Source organism: Gekko japonicus, unplaced genomic scaffold, assembly GCF_001447785.1.
Source record: "Gekko japonicus isolate JY-2015 unplaced genomic scaffold, Gekko_japonicus_V1.1 scaffold4858, whole genome shotgun sequence".
Classification (NCBI taxonomy): domain Eukaryota; kingdom Metazoa; phylum Chordata; class Lepidosauria; order Squamata; family Gekkonidae; genus Gekko; species Gekko japonicus.
In genome coordinates, this window is record NW_015163233.1 from 51,156 (window position 1) to 68,206 (window position 17,051).

Consider the following 17,051-nt stretch of genomic DNA (forward strand, 5'->3'; position numbering starts at 1 on the left):
GGGCATCTCCATCAGCCTGAAGTATGGCATTCTTCCTAGGACAGTGCACTGCAGACATAATGAATTGTCCTTTGCTTGGCCCAGGGTTAATTCTCATGCGCAGCATACTTTTAGCTACATTTCTAAAAGATCCAGATGTTACACGGCTCAGGCTGTTATCTTCTGCAATTTGGGTAACCAGCCCATTTTGCAAACTTTCCCTTTTGATCCTAGAATATATGGATTACCCCCTTATCAAGTCGGAGAGGACTAGAGAGAGCTGTTCTGTTTAGCTGTTGGGTATCGGCAGCTTGAAGCGAGACTTCAGCCCCAAGGTTTTGTCCACGTCTTCCACAGGCTGTAGGCTGTGCCACTGTGCGACTGGCCTGCGGGGATTGGCTAGCATATCTGACCAATGACGCAGCTGGTTGCCGGTAGCTCTACAGCCCAAGAACACCTTGCCAATCTGGTCATCCTTGGTCATTTTATCATGATCCCAGACTGAGATCACGAAGTCCACATTCTAAAAGAAGACACAAAGACATAAAATGAGGAGAGGTGAAGGAAGAGATGAGGAAGAAATGAATTTAGAGAAATATTCCACCACCACCACCCTAAATAATAGGGCTCAGCTAACAGCACTCCGTGTGCCTCGGCATCTAGTCATACCGGCCACATGACCACGGAAACATCTTCGGACAGCGCTGGCTCTCCGGCTTGGAAACAGAGATGAGCGCCCAGCTCCCTAGAGTAAAATTTGACTGGCTTTCGCGCAAGGGAAACCTTTACCTTTTCCTAACAGAACTACTTTCCCATGGCAGTTTTAAACCCTGCTGTAATCTCTGTAGCCCCAACTAGCCGGACCTCATCAGATCTCAAAAGCTAAGCAGGGTCAGCCCTGGATAGTAAATAGATTGAATGCCAGGGTCGTGACACGGAGGCCAGGCGATGGCAAACCACCTCTGAATGTCTCTTGCCTTGAAAACCCCACCAGGGGTTGCCATAAGTCAGCCGTGACTTGACAATGCTCTCCACCACCACCGTAGTCTTGACGGCATCAGGTTTAATCTTGACGGCATCAGGTTTAATCTTCTTCTCTGTCTCCCCACCCTTCACTTGTGAAATCTCCTTACCTGGTTACTGCTGTGGCAGTAGGGGCAGGTTTCTTTTGCGCCCTCTTTCCCCCCCTGCCTGTGACAGTACTCCACGTGCCACAGAAACCCTGAGAAGCATAGTTGTTTCAGAGTGCCTGATGTCCGTGGACTGACTTCCCCAGCTTCCACAGACACCCAAGTATCCCTGGAGAGCACTACGGTCAAGGGCGCAACACCGACTGGTTATTCCAGGCCCCAGGGAGGCCTGGCTCGCAGCTACTGGAGCCAGGGGCTTCTCAGTGGCGGCTCCTTACTGGTGGAATGAGCTCCCGGAGGAGATCAGGGCCCTGCGGGATCTTGTGCGGTTCCGCAGGGCCTGCAAGATGGAGCTCTTCCACCAGGTCTTCAATTAGGAGCCACCCACATTACCATCAACGACCATTAATAATATCTGTGGTGGAGACTGGCTGCAGTAAGATCGGGCCAAACTGCCTAGGAGCCTGTAATAGCCTGAGCCTGCGTGACACGTCACGCCATCTTGGTTAATAATCACTGAGTGCACGTAATTCGGCAATCGTCGATTGTTTAAATGTTTTAAATGTTTCAAAAGTGTTAAATGTTTTAAGCTTTAAAGGTTTTGACTGTCTATGAACCTTGGCACACTGTGCCAGGCAATGTGAGCCGCCCTGAGCCCGCTCGCGGGGAGGGCGGGTTATAAATACAACAAACAAACAAACAAATAAATAAATAAAGGATGCTGCTGTAGCAGTGAACGAGAAGAAGAAGAAAAAGAGGAGGAGGAGATTGGATTTATACCCCGCCCTTCAGGACCCAAAGGTGTCTCAGAGCGGCTTACAAACTCCTTTCCCTTCCCCTCCCCACAACAGACACTCTGTGAGGTAGAAGAAGAAGAGAAGGGATTGGATTTATACCTCGCCCTTCACTACCCAAAGGTGTCTCAGAGCGGCTTACAAACTCCTTTCCCTTCCCCTCCCCACAACAGACACTCTGTGAGGTAGAAGAAGAAGAGAAGAGATTGGATTTATACCTCGCCCTTCACTACCCAAAGGTGTCTCAGAGCGGCTTACAAACTCCTTTCCCTTCCCCTCCCCACAACAGACACTCTGTGAGGGAGAAGAAGAAGAGAAGAGATTGGATTTATACCTCGCCCTTCACTACCCAAAGGTGTCTCAGAGCGGCTTACAAACTCCTTTCCCTTCCCCTCCCCACAACAGACACTCTGTGAGGTAGAAGAAGAAGAGAAGAGATTGGATTTATACCTCGCCCTTCACTACCCAAAGGTGTCTCAGAGCGGCTTACAAACTCCTTTCGCTTCCCCTCCCCACAACAGACACCCTGTGAGGTAAAAGAAGAAGAAGAGATTGGATTTATACCCCACCCTTCTCTACCCAAAGGTGTCTCAGAGCAGCTTGCAGCTTTCCCTTCCCCTCCCCACAACAGACACCCTGTGAGGTGGGTGGGGCTGAGAGAGCTTTTGACAGAAACTGTTCTTTTTCGAGGACAGCTCAAATAGAGGTGGTTTGCCATTGCCTGCCTCTCGGTAGCAACCACAGATTTCCTCGGTGGTCTCCCACCCAAGTAGTAACCACGGCCAACACTGTTTAGCTTCTGAGACCTGACAAGGAGGGTGACCAAGATGATGAGGGGGTTGGAGCACCTGCCCCGTGAGGAAAGGCGGAAGAGTCTGGGATTTTTCAGTTTAGAAAAGAGACGACTAAGGGTGTGTGTGTGATGATGGAGGGTTTATAAAAGCAGAGGTCATTTCGGGGGGGACGCGGGGGATCGCAGTTCCACCGGGTGAGGTGCGAGGGGCAGGGCACATGATGAAGCCCCGCCCCCTGCTTCCGGCCGCCCCGCTTCCGGCCCTCATTCAGCCAGGAGGAGGCAGGAGAAGAGGGAGGGTAAGTTCCTCCCTCCCCGCCTCTCCCCACCCCTGCCTGCCTGGGGCCAGGGAGGGCCTTGGCGGGGCTTCCTCGCACTCCCGCTGGCCTTGCAGGTCCACCGCCGGGCCCCTGATGTCAGGGGGTGTAGCATATGCTAATGAGTTATGCTAATGAGTTCCCCTAGCTCTTTTTCTACAAAACGACCCCTGTATAAAAGTATGCATGGAGTGGAGAGAGCTGACGAGGAGGACTTTTTCTCCCTCTCCCAAAATACTAGACCTCGAGGGCATCCAATGAAGCTGATGGGCCGTAGGTTCAGGCTGGACAAAAAGGAAATACTACTTTACACAGAGAGTGATTAAAATGTGGGATTTGCTGCCAGAGGATGTAGTGGTGGAATAAACAGCTTTAAAAGGGGGATTAGATAGATCCAAGGAGGAGGAGTCTATCAATGGCGACTAGCCATTGGCTACTGAGGGGGACCTACATATTCAGAGGCACTCGTCCTCTGAATCCCAGAGCCAGGAGGAGGCCTCGGCCTCTATGCCCCATTGTTGGCCGTCCAGAGGAACTGGTTGGCCTTTGTGTGAGACAGGAGGCTGGACTAGATAGACTGCTGGTCCGATCCAGCAAGGCTCTTCTTATGTTCTAATGTTCATCCAGGTCACAACCATCTAAGCATAATTCAGTATAACTGAAATTCATGCTGCTGCCTTGAGTTAGAGCAGGGGTCCCCAATGTGGTCCCTGAGAGGGCCATGGTGCCAACCCAACAACTTTCCTGGCGCCTGCCAAGCAGTGTTCCCTCTAAGCTGAGTTAGTGTGAGCCAGCTCACAGTTTTTTTAGCCTCCAGCTCACACATTTTTGTCTTCACTCAGGAAGGATGGGGCTCCAGAGCAAACTGATTTATGCAGTAGACAAATCACTCGCTCACAACTTTAATGCCGGTAGCTCACAAAGCAGAATTTCTGCTAAGAGGACTCCACAGCTTGGAGGGAACATTGCTGCCAAGCAGGTTTTTTTAAGTAGGTGCGGGCCAGGTTGGGGCTTTTGCCCCACAAGGCTTCTAATTAGCTATTGGAGATCTGACTGATTGTGCAGATTTTTTTTTTTTAAATAATCACAGGTGACTCCCCCTTGAAATTTGAGATTCCCCTTACAACAGGACTGATGGCCTCATATCTATCCTCTCTGCAGGACCCTGAACAACGTAGAGCGTTCACCCTGGCCAGGTGTAATGCTAAGCCGTCCGCCATTTTATTTGGCAGATTTAACAAGGTTTCTCATCTGGCCAGATACTACCCTTGCAGATCGAAATGTGTGGAATCTATCACTCATGCTCTCCGGCAGTGCAATTTGTATATGGACCTAAGGATCACTTACTTACACTCTCTTTTAACCAGCATGGGTGCTTGCTCTAATGCACTTAAGGTGAATAGACTTTTAAGAGGTTTCAGTCCAGACATCACGGAGAAGGTGGCTAAGTTTCCCTGCTTGGCTTTAAAGCTGCGCTAAAGGTCCTTCTAGAATTGTATATATGAGTTTTAACTGGTTTTAAATGCATAAATGGTACTGATAATTTATGCCAATAAAGGCTGACTTGACTTGAATCACAGTTGTGTGAATGACGGTAAGCTGCGGCAGCCATTGAATGGCTGGCTCTGCTTCCTCTGGCAGCCTTTTTGTGGCTGTGTCCACCATACTATGCCACAGGGGTCATTTCGTAGAAAAAGAGGTGCAGGAGCTCATTAGCATAACTCATTAGCATAACTTATTTGCATATGCCACACCAGGGGTCATTTCGTAGAAAAAGAGCTAGGGGAACTCATTAGCAAAAATCATTAGCATATGCCACACCCCATGACATCAGGGGCCCGGCGGTGGACCTGCAAGGCCAGCGGAAGTGTGAGGAAGCCCCGCCAAGGCCCTCCCTGGCCCCAGGCAGGCAGGGGTGGGGAGAGGCGGGGAGGAAGCAACTTACCCTCCCTCTTCTCCTGCCTCCTCCTGGCTGAATGAGGGCTGGAAGTGGGGCGGCCGGAAGCAGGGGGTGGGGCTTCGTCATGTGCCCCGCCCTTGCACCTCACCTGGGGGAACTGCGTTCCCCCACGTTCCCCCCCGAAATGACCTCTGTGCCACACCCCCTGACATCACCGGAAGTGTGTCATAAGGCAACACCTACCGCTCAGGCTCCACTAGACTCTTTTGGATTGCTAGCTATTGGGGGGGGGGAATGTGCAGATCTGTCCTCTCAGGGGAGGGAGAGCTTGTACCTGAATAAAACTTGGTCTTAAAGGTGCCACTGGACTGTCTTGGACCGGGGGGGCGGGGGGGCTCTGCAGCTTACCTGGCTGCTTCTTGCTCTGACTGAGGGCTGCTGGGAGCAGGGGGTGGGGCTTGTTGCATGTGCCCACCCCCTGGGCTCTTTACTGCCGGCGCTCCACTCCTGTGCACTCCTGCAGGAAATGACCCCTGCCATGCCAGAATTCCAAAGGTACCCACAGGCTCAAAAAGGTTGGGGAACTTTGGGTTAGAGGAGCCATAGTCTAAGTTAATAATTCCCTTCTAAACATCTGCCTTTGAATAGTGTCGAGTAGATAGGGGGACTTACCTGAATCAAACTGAAGGGCACTTCAAAAACAAATGCCTCATTGAAGTAGGGACTTAATGTGTTTTTCTTTATACTTGTCTTCTTTTTCTTCCATTTCTTTTTGTTCAAAGTAAGTTGCACTTTGACATAGGGATCTGGGATGGAGTAGAGGAATTGAAGAAATCTACTTAGTGTTACAATCAACGAAACCCCTGAATATCAAAATCCCCACCATGTGGCTGTTATAAAGCTATCTGATTCATAATGGGACCATTTTCTCCAGACTTTCATCCAGGGTTTATTCATATAACCCACCATGCATCTTTTGGAACTTTGTGGCGCATCCTACCTCAGTGATGGCTAACCTTTTAGAGACCGAGTGCCCAAACTGCGACCCAAAACCCACTTATTTATCACAAAGTGCCAACACGGCAATTTAACCTGAATACTGAGGTTTTACTTTAGGAAAAACAACCCATACATTAACTTAAGATGATCCAAACAAAGTAAGGAAAGCAATCCCAAATGCTTTCATTTACTTAAAATTATTTGGCAGAGAATTCGACACTTTAGTGATGGTCTGGGCCTGGCTGGGGTGATGGCACACATGCCCACAGAGAGGGCTCTGAGTGCCACCTCTGGCACCCGTGCTATAGGTTCGCCACCACTGTCCTAGCTCCTTCATCACACTTCATCAATAGACTGCATCAGGCTGAAATCCTAAGGACACTTTCCTGGGAGTAAGCCCCATAGAATAACATTTAGGACCACTTCCATAGCGACTTAAGTGTCAGGTTTGGATTTGCTCTCCAACCAAATTGGGTGGTTGTAGTGTATCCAGCCCTGACAAGGCTGGCCATGTCCGGACTTGCCCAGGGACAAAACCTCAAGCTTCATATCTAAAGACAATGGGCCAGAAGGATCCTAGCCGGCCCTATCAGATGGCTAGGTCCCAAACCGTGAAGCCAATAGGTCTCTTGGTTACCGTAAATAGCCTATCGGGGAGTGGGGTGTGTTTTGGTGGTGGGTTTCCAAGGGAATATAAACCGGCCTGTGAGCTGGCAAAGGTGTCTTTTGTTCCGGGCTAAATAAAGATATCCCCTCATGGATCACTGCCTTGTCATGGCAAGGGGGCTTGCGCAGTTCGATGAAGCTGTGGGCTATGCTGTGAAGGGCCACCCAAGACGGACAGGCCACAGCAGAGAACTCAGACCAAGTGTGATCCCCTGGAGAAGGTAATGGCAACCCACTCCAGTATCTTTGCCAAGAAAACCCCGTGGACAGTATGGCCTGGCGGGAGCTGGTCCATGGGGTCGCGAACAGTCGGACTCGACTGTGCGACTGAACAACAACAACAAATAAAGGTATGCTTAGCTGAAATCACTCTCCGTCTGCATACTTTTCAGTGGTCTTGGGCAGGTCATGATTTTTCAGGCTGATTGGACAGCAAGGTTTGCCATGAGGTGAAAGTGGTGGTTTTAATTTTTTGAAGGTGGGTGAGCAAAACTCCCACCAGCTCCTAAAACAAAGACTTGCTCAAAGTATGACACAAAGGGGAAATTTGTTCCCTTTTCTTAAGATGAAAGACCCGAGGGGGGGGGGAATCTTGTTCCAGCTGTGTGATAAGAAAGCAAGAAACTTAGCAACACATTCTTTTTCATGGCCTTGAGTTGATCTTTTTTGTATCAAGAACATTACAAGGCTAATGGAAATTCAGATCAAGATATCTGGTTTTCCCATGCCACATTAGGTCAAGGAGTTTCAGTGTGATTCCAGACTTTATCTGAGCAATGCTCATTAGAAGGCCTTTGCATCTGCTTAATTTTTCTTTACTCCACACAACAGTCAGTTCCAGCGATCCTTCCCGATTACCTGACAATCCATGTGTATCCATCCGCTTAAGTTTTTTGGCTTCTAAGATGACCACAGTTAATTTGCTACTGCTGGGTACATATCTGAGTGAAAAGCAAATCTCCCCAAGGCGCTCTTGCTATATCACAAACAGAAAAGACAGGAAAAGGATGTAAAGATTAATGCAACACAGTTATAGCCAGCTAGAAGCCCAGTTAAGAATGCCAAAACTCAAGATTGTCTAAATAACCATGATTCCTACCCCAGAAGTTTTTTTCCCCCTGGATTTCAGAAGTATGTGGAACAGTTGTAATAACAGAGAGGTGGAAAAGTACACACTAGACATGCACAGGGATACTCTGTAGTCAGTTTCTTCCATGTACATTTATTCAATTTGTTTGTCACTTTATAATTTTTTAGAAAATATATGCATTTTCTAAAAATGGGCAAAAAAAACCTGCTCAAAGGAGGTGGCTTTGTGAAATCACTAGCTAATTAGCACTGAGAATCGCTAACTGCTGCCTACCAACAGGAGCAGTAATTCGTAATCTAAATTATGAAGAGGGGTTGTGTTTTTTTAAACAAAATATAGCAAATACAGTTCCATGCTGGCACACTCAAATTATGTTAAATTTATGTACCATTTATGGTAGGGTGCCATTTGTCATCATGGTTGTCACTTAGCGCCCTCTAGTGGTGTAGTTAATTTCTGCAATGATAGCAAGACTATAGGATCTGGATCAGATCAAATGAGAATCTATCACAACTTCCCATCTCCAGCAGTGGCCAGATGCTATGGGAAGCTTGCTGGCAGGACATCATACTTTTGCAACACTTAAAAAGACCCGGCCTCTTCTGTTTCCTCCGGGGATCTGGGAAATAAAACAGGCTTTTGTTCTGTTCTATGTTTACCAGCTTATTGGTGTTTAAGTGCCATGTGTCTGATCAAAATAGACTTTGGGAGGATTTTGATAGCCAGTTTTTCCAAGACTTGTTAGGAATTGTGGTGGGAATCAGTTGGAACGGTGGGCAATGGACTCAGTAACCACCAACATGAAATCCTGCTTTGAAGAAACCATAACAAACGTGGAGACCATCACTTTTTAAAAAAAACTTTCAGAGTTCCCAGCTCTCTACTACTTAGGACACCCTTGCTGAGGATCCCAGATTAGTCACGCCAATCCCTTGATTTTGCTGCATTTCATATAATCAGGACTTTGATGGGGTCAAAAAGTTAAATGTTCTACCTTTCCTCCGTATACTTCTGGATCTGTGAGTGTATGGAACCAAGGGCTGATAGAGACTCTAATGCAACAAGCTGTTAGAGTAAAGATGCTTTTCTCACACCTGTGCCAGGTTTAATGGACTGCATGCTGGTGCACTCCAGTTGTTCTTAAGTCCCTTCCCAGTGATCTGTCCTTTTCTTCCCTTTCTATAGCCTTTAAGCTTCAATCCTTCTTTCACCTCCTACTACTACTACTACTAATCAGAAAATCTATGAGGACCGTGACAGCTTTTTTTCAGGGAAATGACTTTCACCATCTGCTGCACAGACTACTAAAAAGTATGTCTCTAGGTAGCTGCTTACCACTGCCTGTCCTTAAGGTCATTACTGGCTGATGCATTGCTCCTAAGACTCAGAGACCCAAGGGCTGTTGCATGTGGTCACTTCAGCTTGGGGCATCTGCCGTTTTTCAGCCAACGGCTACGTACTCAACTTGACTAAGAAATGGAACTGAAGTAGGGCAGACAGGAGAATTTTATTATAAATGTTGTTCTCTGTCTCTCAAACGTTTATCAGATATAAAGCTTGAAGTTGACATTCTCCACTGGTATGAATAAATTAACAGTATCCTGTAGATACTCTTGGTCTTGGTTTTGTGGTTCCATGACTCCTCCTTTAACCATGCCCATTTATCACTGCCTTCTTCCATCTTCAGTGAAGCCTCTTGTTTAAAAAACGAGCATTATATAATAAAAGAAAAGTCCCTGTGGAAATATGCGGAGGTCCTCACCTGTCAGAATCGGGCTTTGCTGATTGTAATGTTGACTAATGTTTCCTTTTGTTTCCGTCTTTGTAGTTCGCTTTCGTTTTTTCCGACCATTTGGTCTCAACCCTTGCCAGCCCTCTTTGGCATAAAGATTCCGAGGGATGGGGGGGGAGTAGGTGTGAATGCCATATATCTGTGTGTGGGGGGTTGTCAAGTGGGTGTCAAGGAGCTGCGGTGGCTCAAGTGGTTAATACGCTGAACTGCAGGCTGTGGAAGGGCGGTAGTTCAGCAGTTCGAGACCCAAGTGTGCCGCATGACGGAGTGAGCTCCCGTCTCTAGTTCCAGCTCCTGCCAACCTAGCAGTTCGAAAGCAAGAAATTGCGAGTAGATAAATAGGTACCGCTTTGGTGGGAAGGTAACAGCATTCCGTGATCCTTGGTGTTTAGTCATGCCGGCCACATGACCACGGAAACGTCTTCGGGCAGCGCTGGCTCTTCGGCTTTGAAACGGAGATGAGCACCGCAACCCTAGAGTCGGACTTGACTGGCTTTCGAGCAAGGGAACCTTTACCTTTACCTATGCGGGTGTCAGGTTAGCTTTGCCGGTAATGACTTTCCCATGAGAACGAGCCCCAAGAGACTCTCCTCCTTGAAGAAACATCTGTTGCTAGATAATAAACCTTGTAGTGCGGGGTAGTATGCAGGGGGAGTGAGAGAGAGTGGGGGAGGGAATGCCCGCTGCATGGCCATTGCATTATGGGACATTGATCTATTACCTATACAATACCTAACCCTTGATCTAGTTTATACTCTGAACAAGAGTTCTCTCTTGTGCGCATCTAAATCTCTGTTTCTAATAAAGCTTTCATGAAAATACTATTAGGCTGAGCGTGGATTGACTCAAGGGTCTGATATCACCACTGAGCAACTGCAGACGGCCCCCTATTCTTAGACTGAAGAACCAGAGTTTCCCTCCAGGGCACAAGGCAGGGCTCCTATACAAGCCCGTTTCTGGAAACCTTTCTTTTAGAAAAGCATCTCCCTTGACAGCATTTCTGGGACCACAGTGCCCAAATGTGTCTGAGACTTTTAAGGTTTATAACATATATAGGTAACAGTGACCCTTATTAAACCTTCTATGGCTACTCAGTGGCTGCATTCAAATGTCATGCCAAACAGAGGCCCCGGTCACACGGAGAATTCGCCGCGTGAAAGGCACGAATTTTGGGCGGATTTTCGGGGCGGGATCACACCACAAAATCTGGAAAGCGTAGAGCACCGGTGGCCAACCCGTGGCATCCCACCGAAGATGCGGAGTTAAAAAGTACCAAGGAAAGTGCACTAGTATCCGGAAAACGTGTGGCACAGGTGGGCGTCTGATCGCGGGAGCACTAGTATCCCGTGGCATTCGGCGCCCGTCCATGTCCCATCGCAAACCGGATGTTTTTCATAAACGCATGCGCACAAACACGAAACTGAAAGTAGTGCTGCTCTGCAGAACTGCGCATGCGCACAAACGTGAAATGTTTGTGTGATCGTGCTGCACCGCTTCTTTGCCATGCTGCAGCATCACCGTGTGATCGCCAGCTAACAGCTGAAGCACGGAGACTCAGGGGACCGTGTGATCGGGCTACCACGTTTTATTTTGCTCCGGGGCGAACAGCCATGCCTCCCCCCCGTGTTATCTGGCCCATGTGACCAGGGCCAGAGTTGCAATTATGACAGGCATAGATACAAAATTTGCTGTACTCACAGGGCACCCACCCTTTTACACGGAGAACACCTGAAGGTTTCAAGGTATGGAAAGCCTTGACTCAGACTCCAATTTTCCCAGGTCCCTTCATTCAGATGTCATGTGTGATTCAAGGCTTCTCGAATTCTGTAGCCTTTAGTAGTGCTCTGTGTATGAGTAAAGGGAGGAGGCCCGGGGGTAAGGTGCAAGTGTGAGCAAAGCAACAAGTTATGTTCATGCCCTCCACAGGGGTGCCATTCTACCACATCACAAACTTCATGAAATGAACCGGTTTGGTAAATGGAAAGGTCTGTGAAGGGCCAGGGCTTTTTTTTGTAGAAAAAGCCCAGCAGGAACTCATTAGCATAATTGGCCACACCCAACAGCAGAAACTCATTAGCATATTAGGCCACACCCCTGACAGCACAGGTCGTTAGCATATGAGGCCACACTCCTGTGTTACCAGAAGTGTGGTCATCCAGCCACACCCACCTTTTGCTTCTTATTCTGTTTACCTTGTTTGTTGTCAAAACCCAGGGCTTTTTTTGTAGCAGGAACTCCTTTGCATGTTAGGCCACACACCCCTAATGTAGCCAATCCTAATGAGTTTCTGCTGTTGGGCATGGCCTATTATGCTAATGAGTTCCTGCTGGGCGTGGCCAACTCGGGAGCCAGCCGGAACTCCGTTCCTGTGCGTTCCTGCCCCAAAATAGCCCTGTGAAGGGCTGTGGTTCGTCGTCCATGTGGCTGCACAAACGACAAACAAAAACAAACCTCCATTTCCCCAGTTCATGGGGATGGGAGGCAGATGTTGACCATGTGATTGTGCATATAGAATCCGTTACTGAAGCGTGACGGCACCAGATCAAATGGTGCATCTGAACGCAATTGGACTAAATAAATAAACCAACGCAAGTGTTGCCCTTGCGTTATATAGCATAGGACTGGGCCATGGAGACATCATGCAAGAGGTCTATGTCTAGTACACAACACGACCAAGATGATTTCATTTGTAAACAATTATACAAGGAGTTGCCTCTTTATGGAAATAAGGAGGAATCAACAAACAGTGCTAACGAGTGCGATGATAATAGGATATTTTCCCAGTCCTCTCTGACTAGCTGCATTCCCACCTACTTGCCTGAGATACCAACCTCATTCTTGCTGGCTGCAGTGAGCTCGTGCCATTGCTCAATAACATGTTGAAAGTCAACATCCCCAAGAGGCAGCCGCATCTCGCCAATGATGTCATGTTTGGAGAAACGATTGAAATCATACACCTGCATCACCAGGGTGGATTCAGCTACCTCCGCCTGGGGTATCTGGAAAGATTGCAAGGAGGGAAAAAATGAATCTGATTCACAAAGTCCTCTAATGAGGTCAAATCACTCTGGAAGTTGTATGGGTTTAATGAAGAAATTACAGCCCCAACCTAGGCATGTATACTTAGAAATAAATCCCACTGGGTTCAATGGAGCTTACACCCAAGTAAGTATGCATAGAATTGCAACTCCGTCTATTTTATATTACATCTTCATCTTCAGAATGCAATAATTATCTGACTCAATTGGTCCAAACATCCATCTAACCAGTGCTGTATCTCAAAACAATGGGCAGAACAATTCCCCAAGGAAGATAATCAAGTGAACATGACAACGATACTCATCTCCTAGCCATTTGTCCCCACCACCCAGGTACTCAGAAGCATTTGAATATGGAGATTCCACATTTAGTTATCTTAAGTAATGGAGTGGACTGCTCATCCAGGAATTTATGTACTTATTTTTAAAGCCAAGTGTACTGATAGTTAAAAGGAGCTGCGGTGGCTCAAATGGTTAAGACGCTGAACTGCAGGCTGTGGAAGGTCAGTAGTTCAGCAGTTCGAGACTCGGGTGCCGCATGACGGAGTGAGCTCCCGTCTGTAGTTCCAGCTCCTGCCAACCTAGCAGTTCGAAAGCAAGAAATTGCAAGTAGATCAATAGGTACCGCTTCGGTGGGAAGGTAACAGTGTTCCGTGCGACTTGGTGTTTAGTCATGCCAGCCACATGACCACGGAAACATCTTCAGACAGCGCTGGCTCTTCGGCTTTGAAACGGAGATGAGCACCGCAATCCTAACGTCGGATTCGACTGGCTTTCGAGCAAGGGAACCTTTACCTTTTACCTAAACTGATAGTTATCACCACATTGTGCAACACTGAAGAAGAGATTGGATTTATACCCCGCCCTTCACTACCCAAAGGCATCTCAGAGTGGCTTACAATCACCTTCCCTTCCTCTCCCAACAACAGACACCCTGTGAGGTTGGTGGGGCCGAGAGAGCTCTGAGAGAGCTGTGACTGGCCAAAGGTCACCCTGCTGGCTGCATGTGGGGGAGTGGGGAATCAAACTGGGTTCTCCAGATGAGAGCCTGCTACTCTTAACCACGACACCACGCCGGCTCTATCCAGTAACGTAAAGTATTACATGGAAAGATAATTCCTTTTACGAATCCTGAACCTACTTGCGATCAATTAACTCAAAGATTAGAGGTTTTTTTAAGCGAAATTTCTCATGTCACTTTCTCCATGCCGTTCATAATTTTGTAAATATCCATCATGTTGTTTTGTCTTCATAACAAGGATGTTTCATCTTTTGATCGTTAGAAGTCCCGTATTTGTATTTCTGACTGCCCTCCCATAGCTTTTGGAGATAAATACCAAGTCTCCCTTGGACTCCTAGATTCAAAGTGTACAATGACACTCCATAATCTCAGAAGTTTCACACCATATGCTCACCAGCCCAAACTGTTTTGCCTATGTAATGGCAAATCTCCAGGACTTTTTTTTTTTAACATATGGCTTGCACTTTGATCCTAAAGACATGATGTGGAAGTTAAGTCCCACTGATTTCAATAGAACTTGCTTTAGACAGGTCTATCATGTTCTTCTGGTTATTTATATGGTTAAACTACACCAAGTCACTGGATTCTTTGACTTAAGGGGCGATTTCTCACTAGAGCTGCCTCGCAGCGCAGCGCCGTTTGCCCCAACACAAACCTGTCAATTTCACACCCGAGGCTGCGGGGCTGCATTTGACCCGCGGCTTCGCCCAATTTCCTCCGTAGTTTCATGATCCTCAAAAACCAGGATCACGAAACTGCGAAGGAAATCGGGCGAAGCCTCGAGTCAAAATGCAGCCCCAGAGCTTCGGGTGTGAAATTGACATGTTTGTGTCGGGGCAAACGGCGGCTGTGCTGCGAGGCAGCTCTAGTGAGAAATCGCCCAAGGTATATCCTGTAAACAAATACAGATTACTGAACTGAACATAAATGGGCCAGTTAGCTGACAGAGAATACTGCATTTCTTAGTTTGTGGGATGTTGCAGAGTAACACATTTGTTGTGGCATAAATTTCGTGAACCCACTTCCTTAGATGCATTTGAAAAACATGGCTCACAAAAATCCACAAAAGCTTAAGCTACGGAACATTTGTGAGTCTTGAAGGTGCTTTGCTACAAAACTCTTTTCAACTCCAGCAGACAACATAGCTATTCCTTTAGAATTTGCTTCCTACCTGAAAAACGAAACTGTCATTGAAAACAGGGTTGAGTGTCTTACGGTAAACCTTTGTTTCATACTTCTTCCTCATATCCGATGTTAGATAGACAATCACATAGGGATCAGAAGTACCTCCACTGTCCATTGCTTTCAGATCTGCTGCTTGCTTTACTCCAACCTTCAGCTTTAAAAGTATCGACATTGAAACATTAAGTTGATACGCTAGCAACAAGCATTAAGTTTGGGTACTGCAGAAATCAGTTACTGGAATGGGAAAAGCAAGTAAGATATGGAAATGCGAAGACCACAGAAGTTTGCCGGTTATTTGTTGTTAGCCACTTTGAACTTCTTTAGCTGATTAAAGGGGGTTATAATTATAAAAAGAAAAGCAGATAAAGCTGTTTAGAATAGAAGAGGACAGGAGTGAATCATATGAAGCATTCGAGACACATTGGCCGAGGTCAGACTGGCAGTTTGAAGCGGGAGGGAGTCATGGCAAAAAAAGATCTGGAACAAACTGTTCCGGGTTTTCCCGGTCACACTGCACTGACTGATGCAGGAGCATACCGGGGAGGAGGTGCAAGGGAGCATTCGCACTGTTGGCCCGTCCGTGGCAGAAGCACGGCTGTAAGGTGCAGCTTTGTGCTTATGTGCATCAGCGCACAAGAATTCAAAAACATCAGCATTCACACTTTGTTGGTGCAGGATGGAAGCGGGATAATCGCACTTTCCAGGGTTTGATACCACTTTCCCCGGGTATCTTTTAAACTCGGGAGCGAAGCGTTACAAGACGGGTTGAGTACCGCTGGGGAACGCCAGATGTGCTCATGTGAACAGCCCCTTTAATCCGGTTGTGGAACATTTCTGAAACGTGCCTATATTGGGGCAAACGGCCAGTCTGAACTCGGCCATTCAGATGTCTTACTGTACTGAAATCCTGTGCAGTGATGGGCCAAATATAAAAGAACATCAGCATACTAGTAATTGCTGGCTCTGGAAATTAAGTGGCGTGAAGGAGTAATTACAGGGTTAGAGACACGAAAAGGGTATGAAATGCTGAGAGGAGAAAAGGTCATTGGGAAGACATGGTGGTTTTGCCATAAAACGGCACTACATAAATATTTCAGTCTGGATTTGCAAATCATACCTCCTGGCTACGGAAGTCATATTCCAGGGAATACTGTAGCTGTCCACGCTTCTCATCCTCAAGGCCACATTCTATATCTTCCGTATCAGGCTGGACCTATGTAAAGAAATTTGTACTCTGCAGGGCTCTTTTTGTAGAAAAAGCCCAGCAGGAACTCATTAGCATAATAGGCCACACCCAACAGCAGGAACTCATTAGCATATTAGGCCACACCCCTGACAGCACAGCTCATTAGCACATTAGGCCGCACCCCCATGTTACCAGAAGTGTGGTCATCCAGCCACACCCACCTTTTGCTTCTTATTCTGTTTAACTTGTTTGTTGTCCAAACCCAAGGCCTTTTTTTGTAGCAGGAACTCCTTTGCATGTTAGGCCACACACCCCACATGTAGCCAATCCTAATGAGTTTCTGCTGTTGGGTGTGGCCTATTATGCTAATGAGTTCCTGCTGGGCGTGGCCAACTTGGGAGCCAGCCGGAACTCCGTTCCTGCGCGTTCCTAGCCAAAAATAGCCCTGGACTCTGTCTTTAAGGTGAAGTTATAACTCTGGCCAATTCAGAACAAAGAAGTAATCCCCACTCTGTGTTGCTCTTCTATATCAAGTTGGCTTTTGAAAGCAGAAAGGCAGTATGTAGGGATGAGTATAAACTGGGAAAATGTGGTTCAGTTCATGGTTCGTGGCATGCCCCGTTTGCTAACCATGTACTGTTCATGAGGCAGTAGAATGCCCCCACTGGCATGCTAGAGACACCAGACTTGCAGGGGAACTCTGGCGGACTGTCCTCTATGTTAGATCGGACTAACAAAGACTCGGAGAGTGGTTTCAGCTCAGTGATTCAGCTTTATTGAAGTAGTGAACAAACACAAAAAAACGCATTCAGAACCAGAACAGATTAACATTGGGAGCTTGGCTCCTTTTAAACATTCCCGGGCTAACATAGCCACACCTATTTACAAATAACAACCAATAAGATTGTCAGGATAAAGACCAATGGGAACTCTTCCCGCTTAGGGACCTTGCTTAGCTGCGATTGGTCGCTTGTTCAGAATGACCAATAGGGTGCGAGAGTAGATGGAGCCCTGGCTGGCTCGAAACTTAACATTGTAAGTGAATTAGGCGATTTATGTAATACTCCCAGTACATTACACTCTACCTGCCCTCCAAGTTTGGTGAGGATTGGATTTACTGCCTGTCATTTCCCCAGAAAGCACTTTCCTGGAGACACCTTC

At 47.2% G+C, this 17,051-nt stretch overlaps 1 protein-coding gene across 1 annotated transcript; it reads right to left on the bottom strand.

Moving 5' to 3' along the window:
• Positions 1–268: 268 nt before the first annotated feature.
• On the bottom strand, positions 269–15,917 carry LOC107106977 (synaptotagmin-A-like; the record flags this gene model as incomplete). The annotated part of the gene is made up of 6 exons (XM_015407192.1): positions 269–502; positions 5,586–5,719; positions 7,437–7,554; positions 12,292–12,459; positions 14,691–14,858; positions 15,822–15,917. Coding segments are annotated over 6 exons (918 nt in total), but the record flags the coding sequence as incomplete, so codon positions are not given.
• Between the last annotated feature and the right edge of the window lie 1,134 nt (positions 15,918–17,051).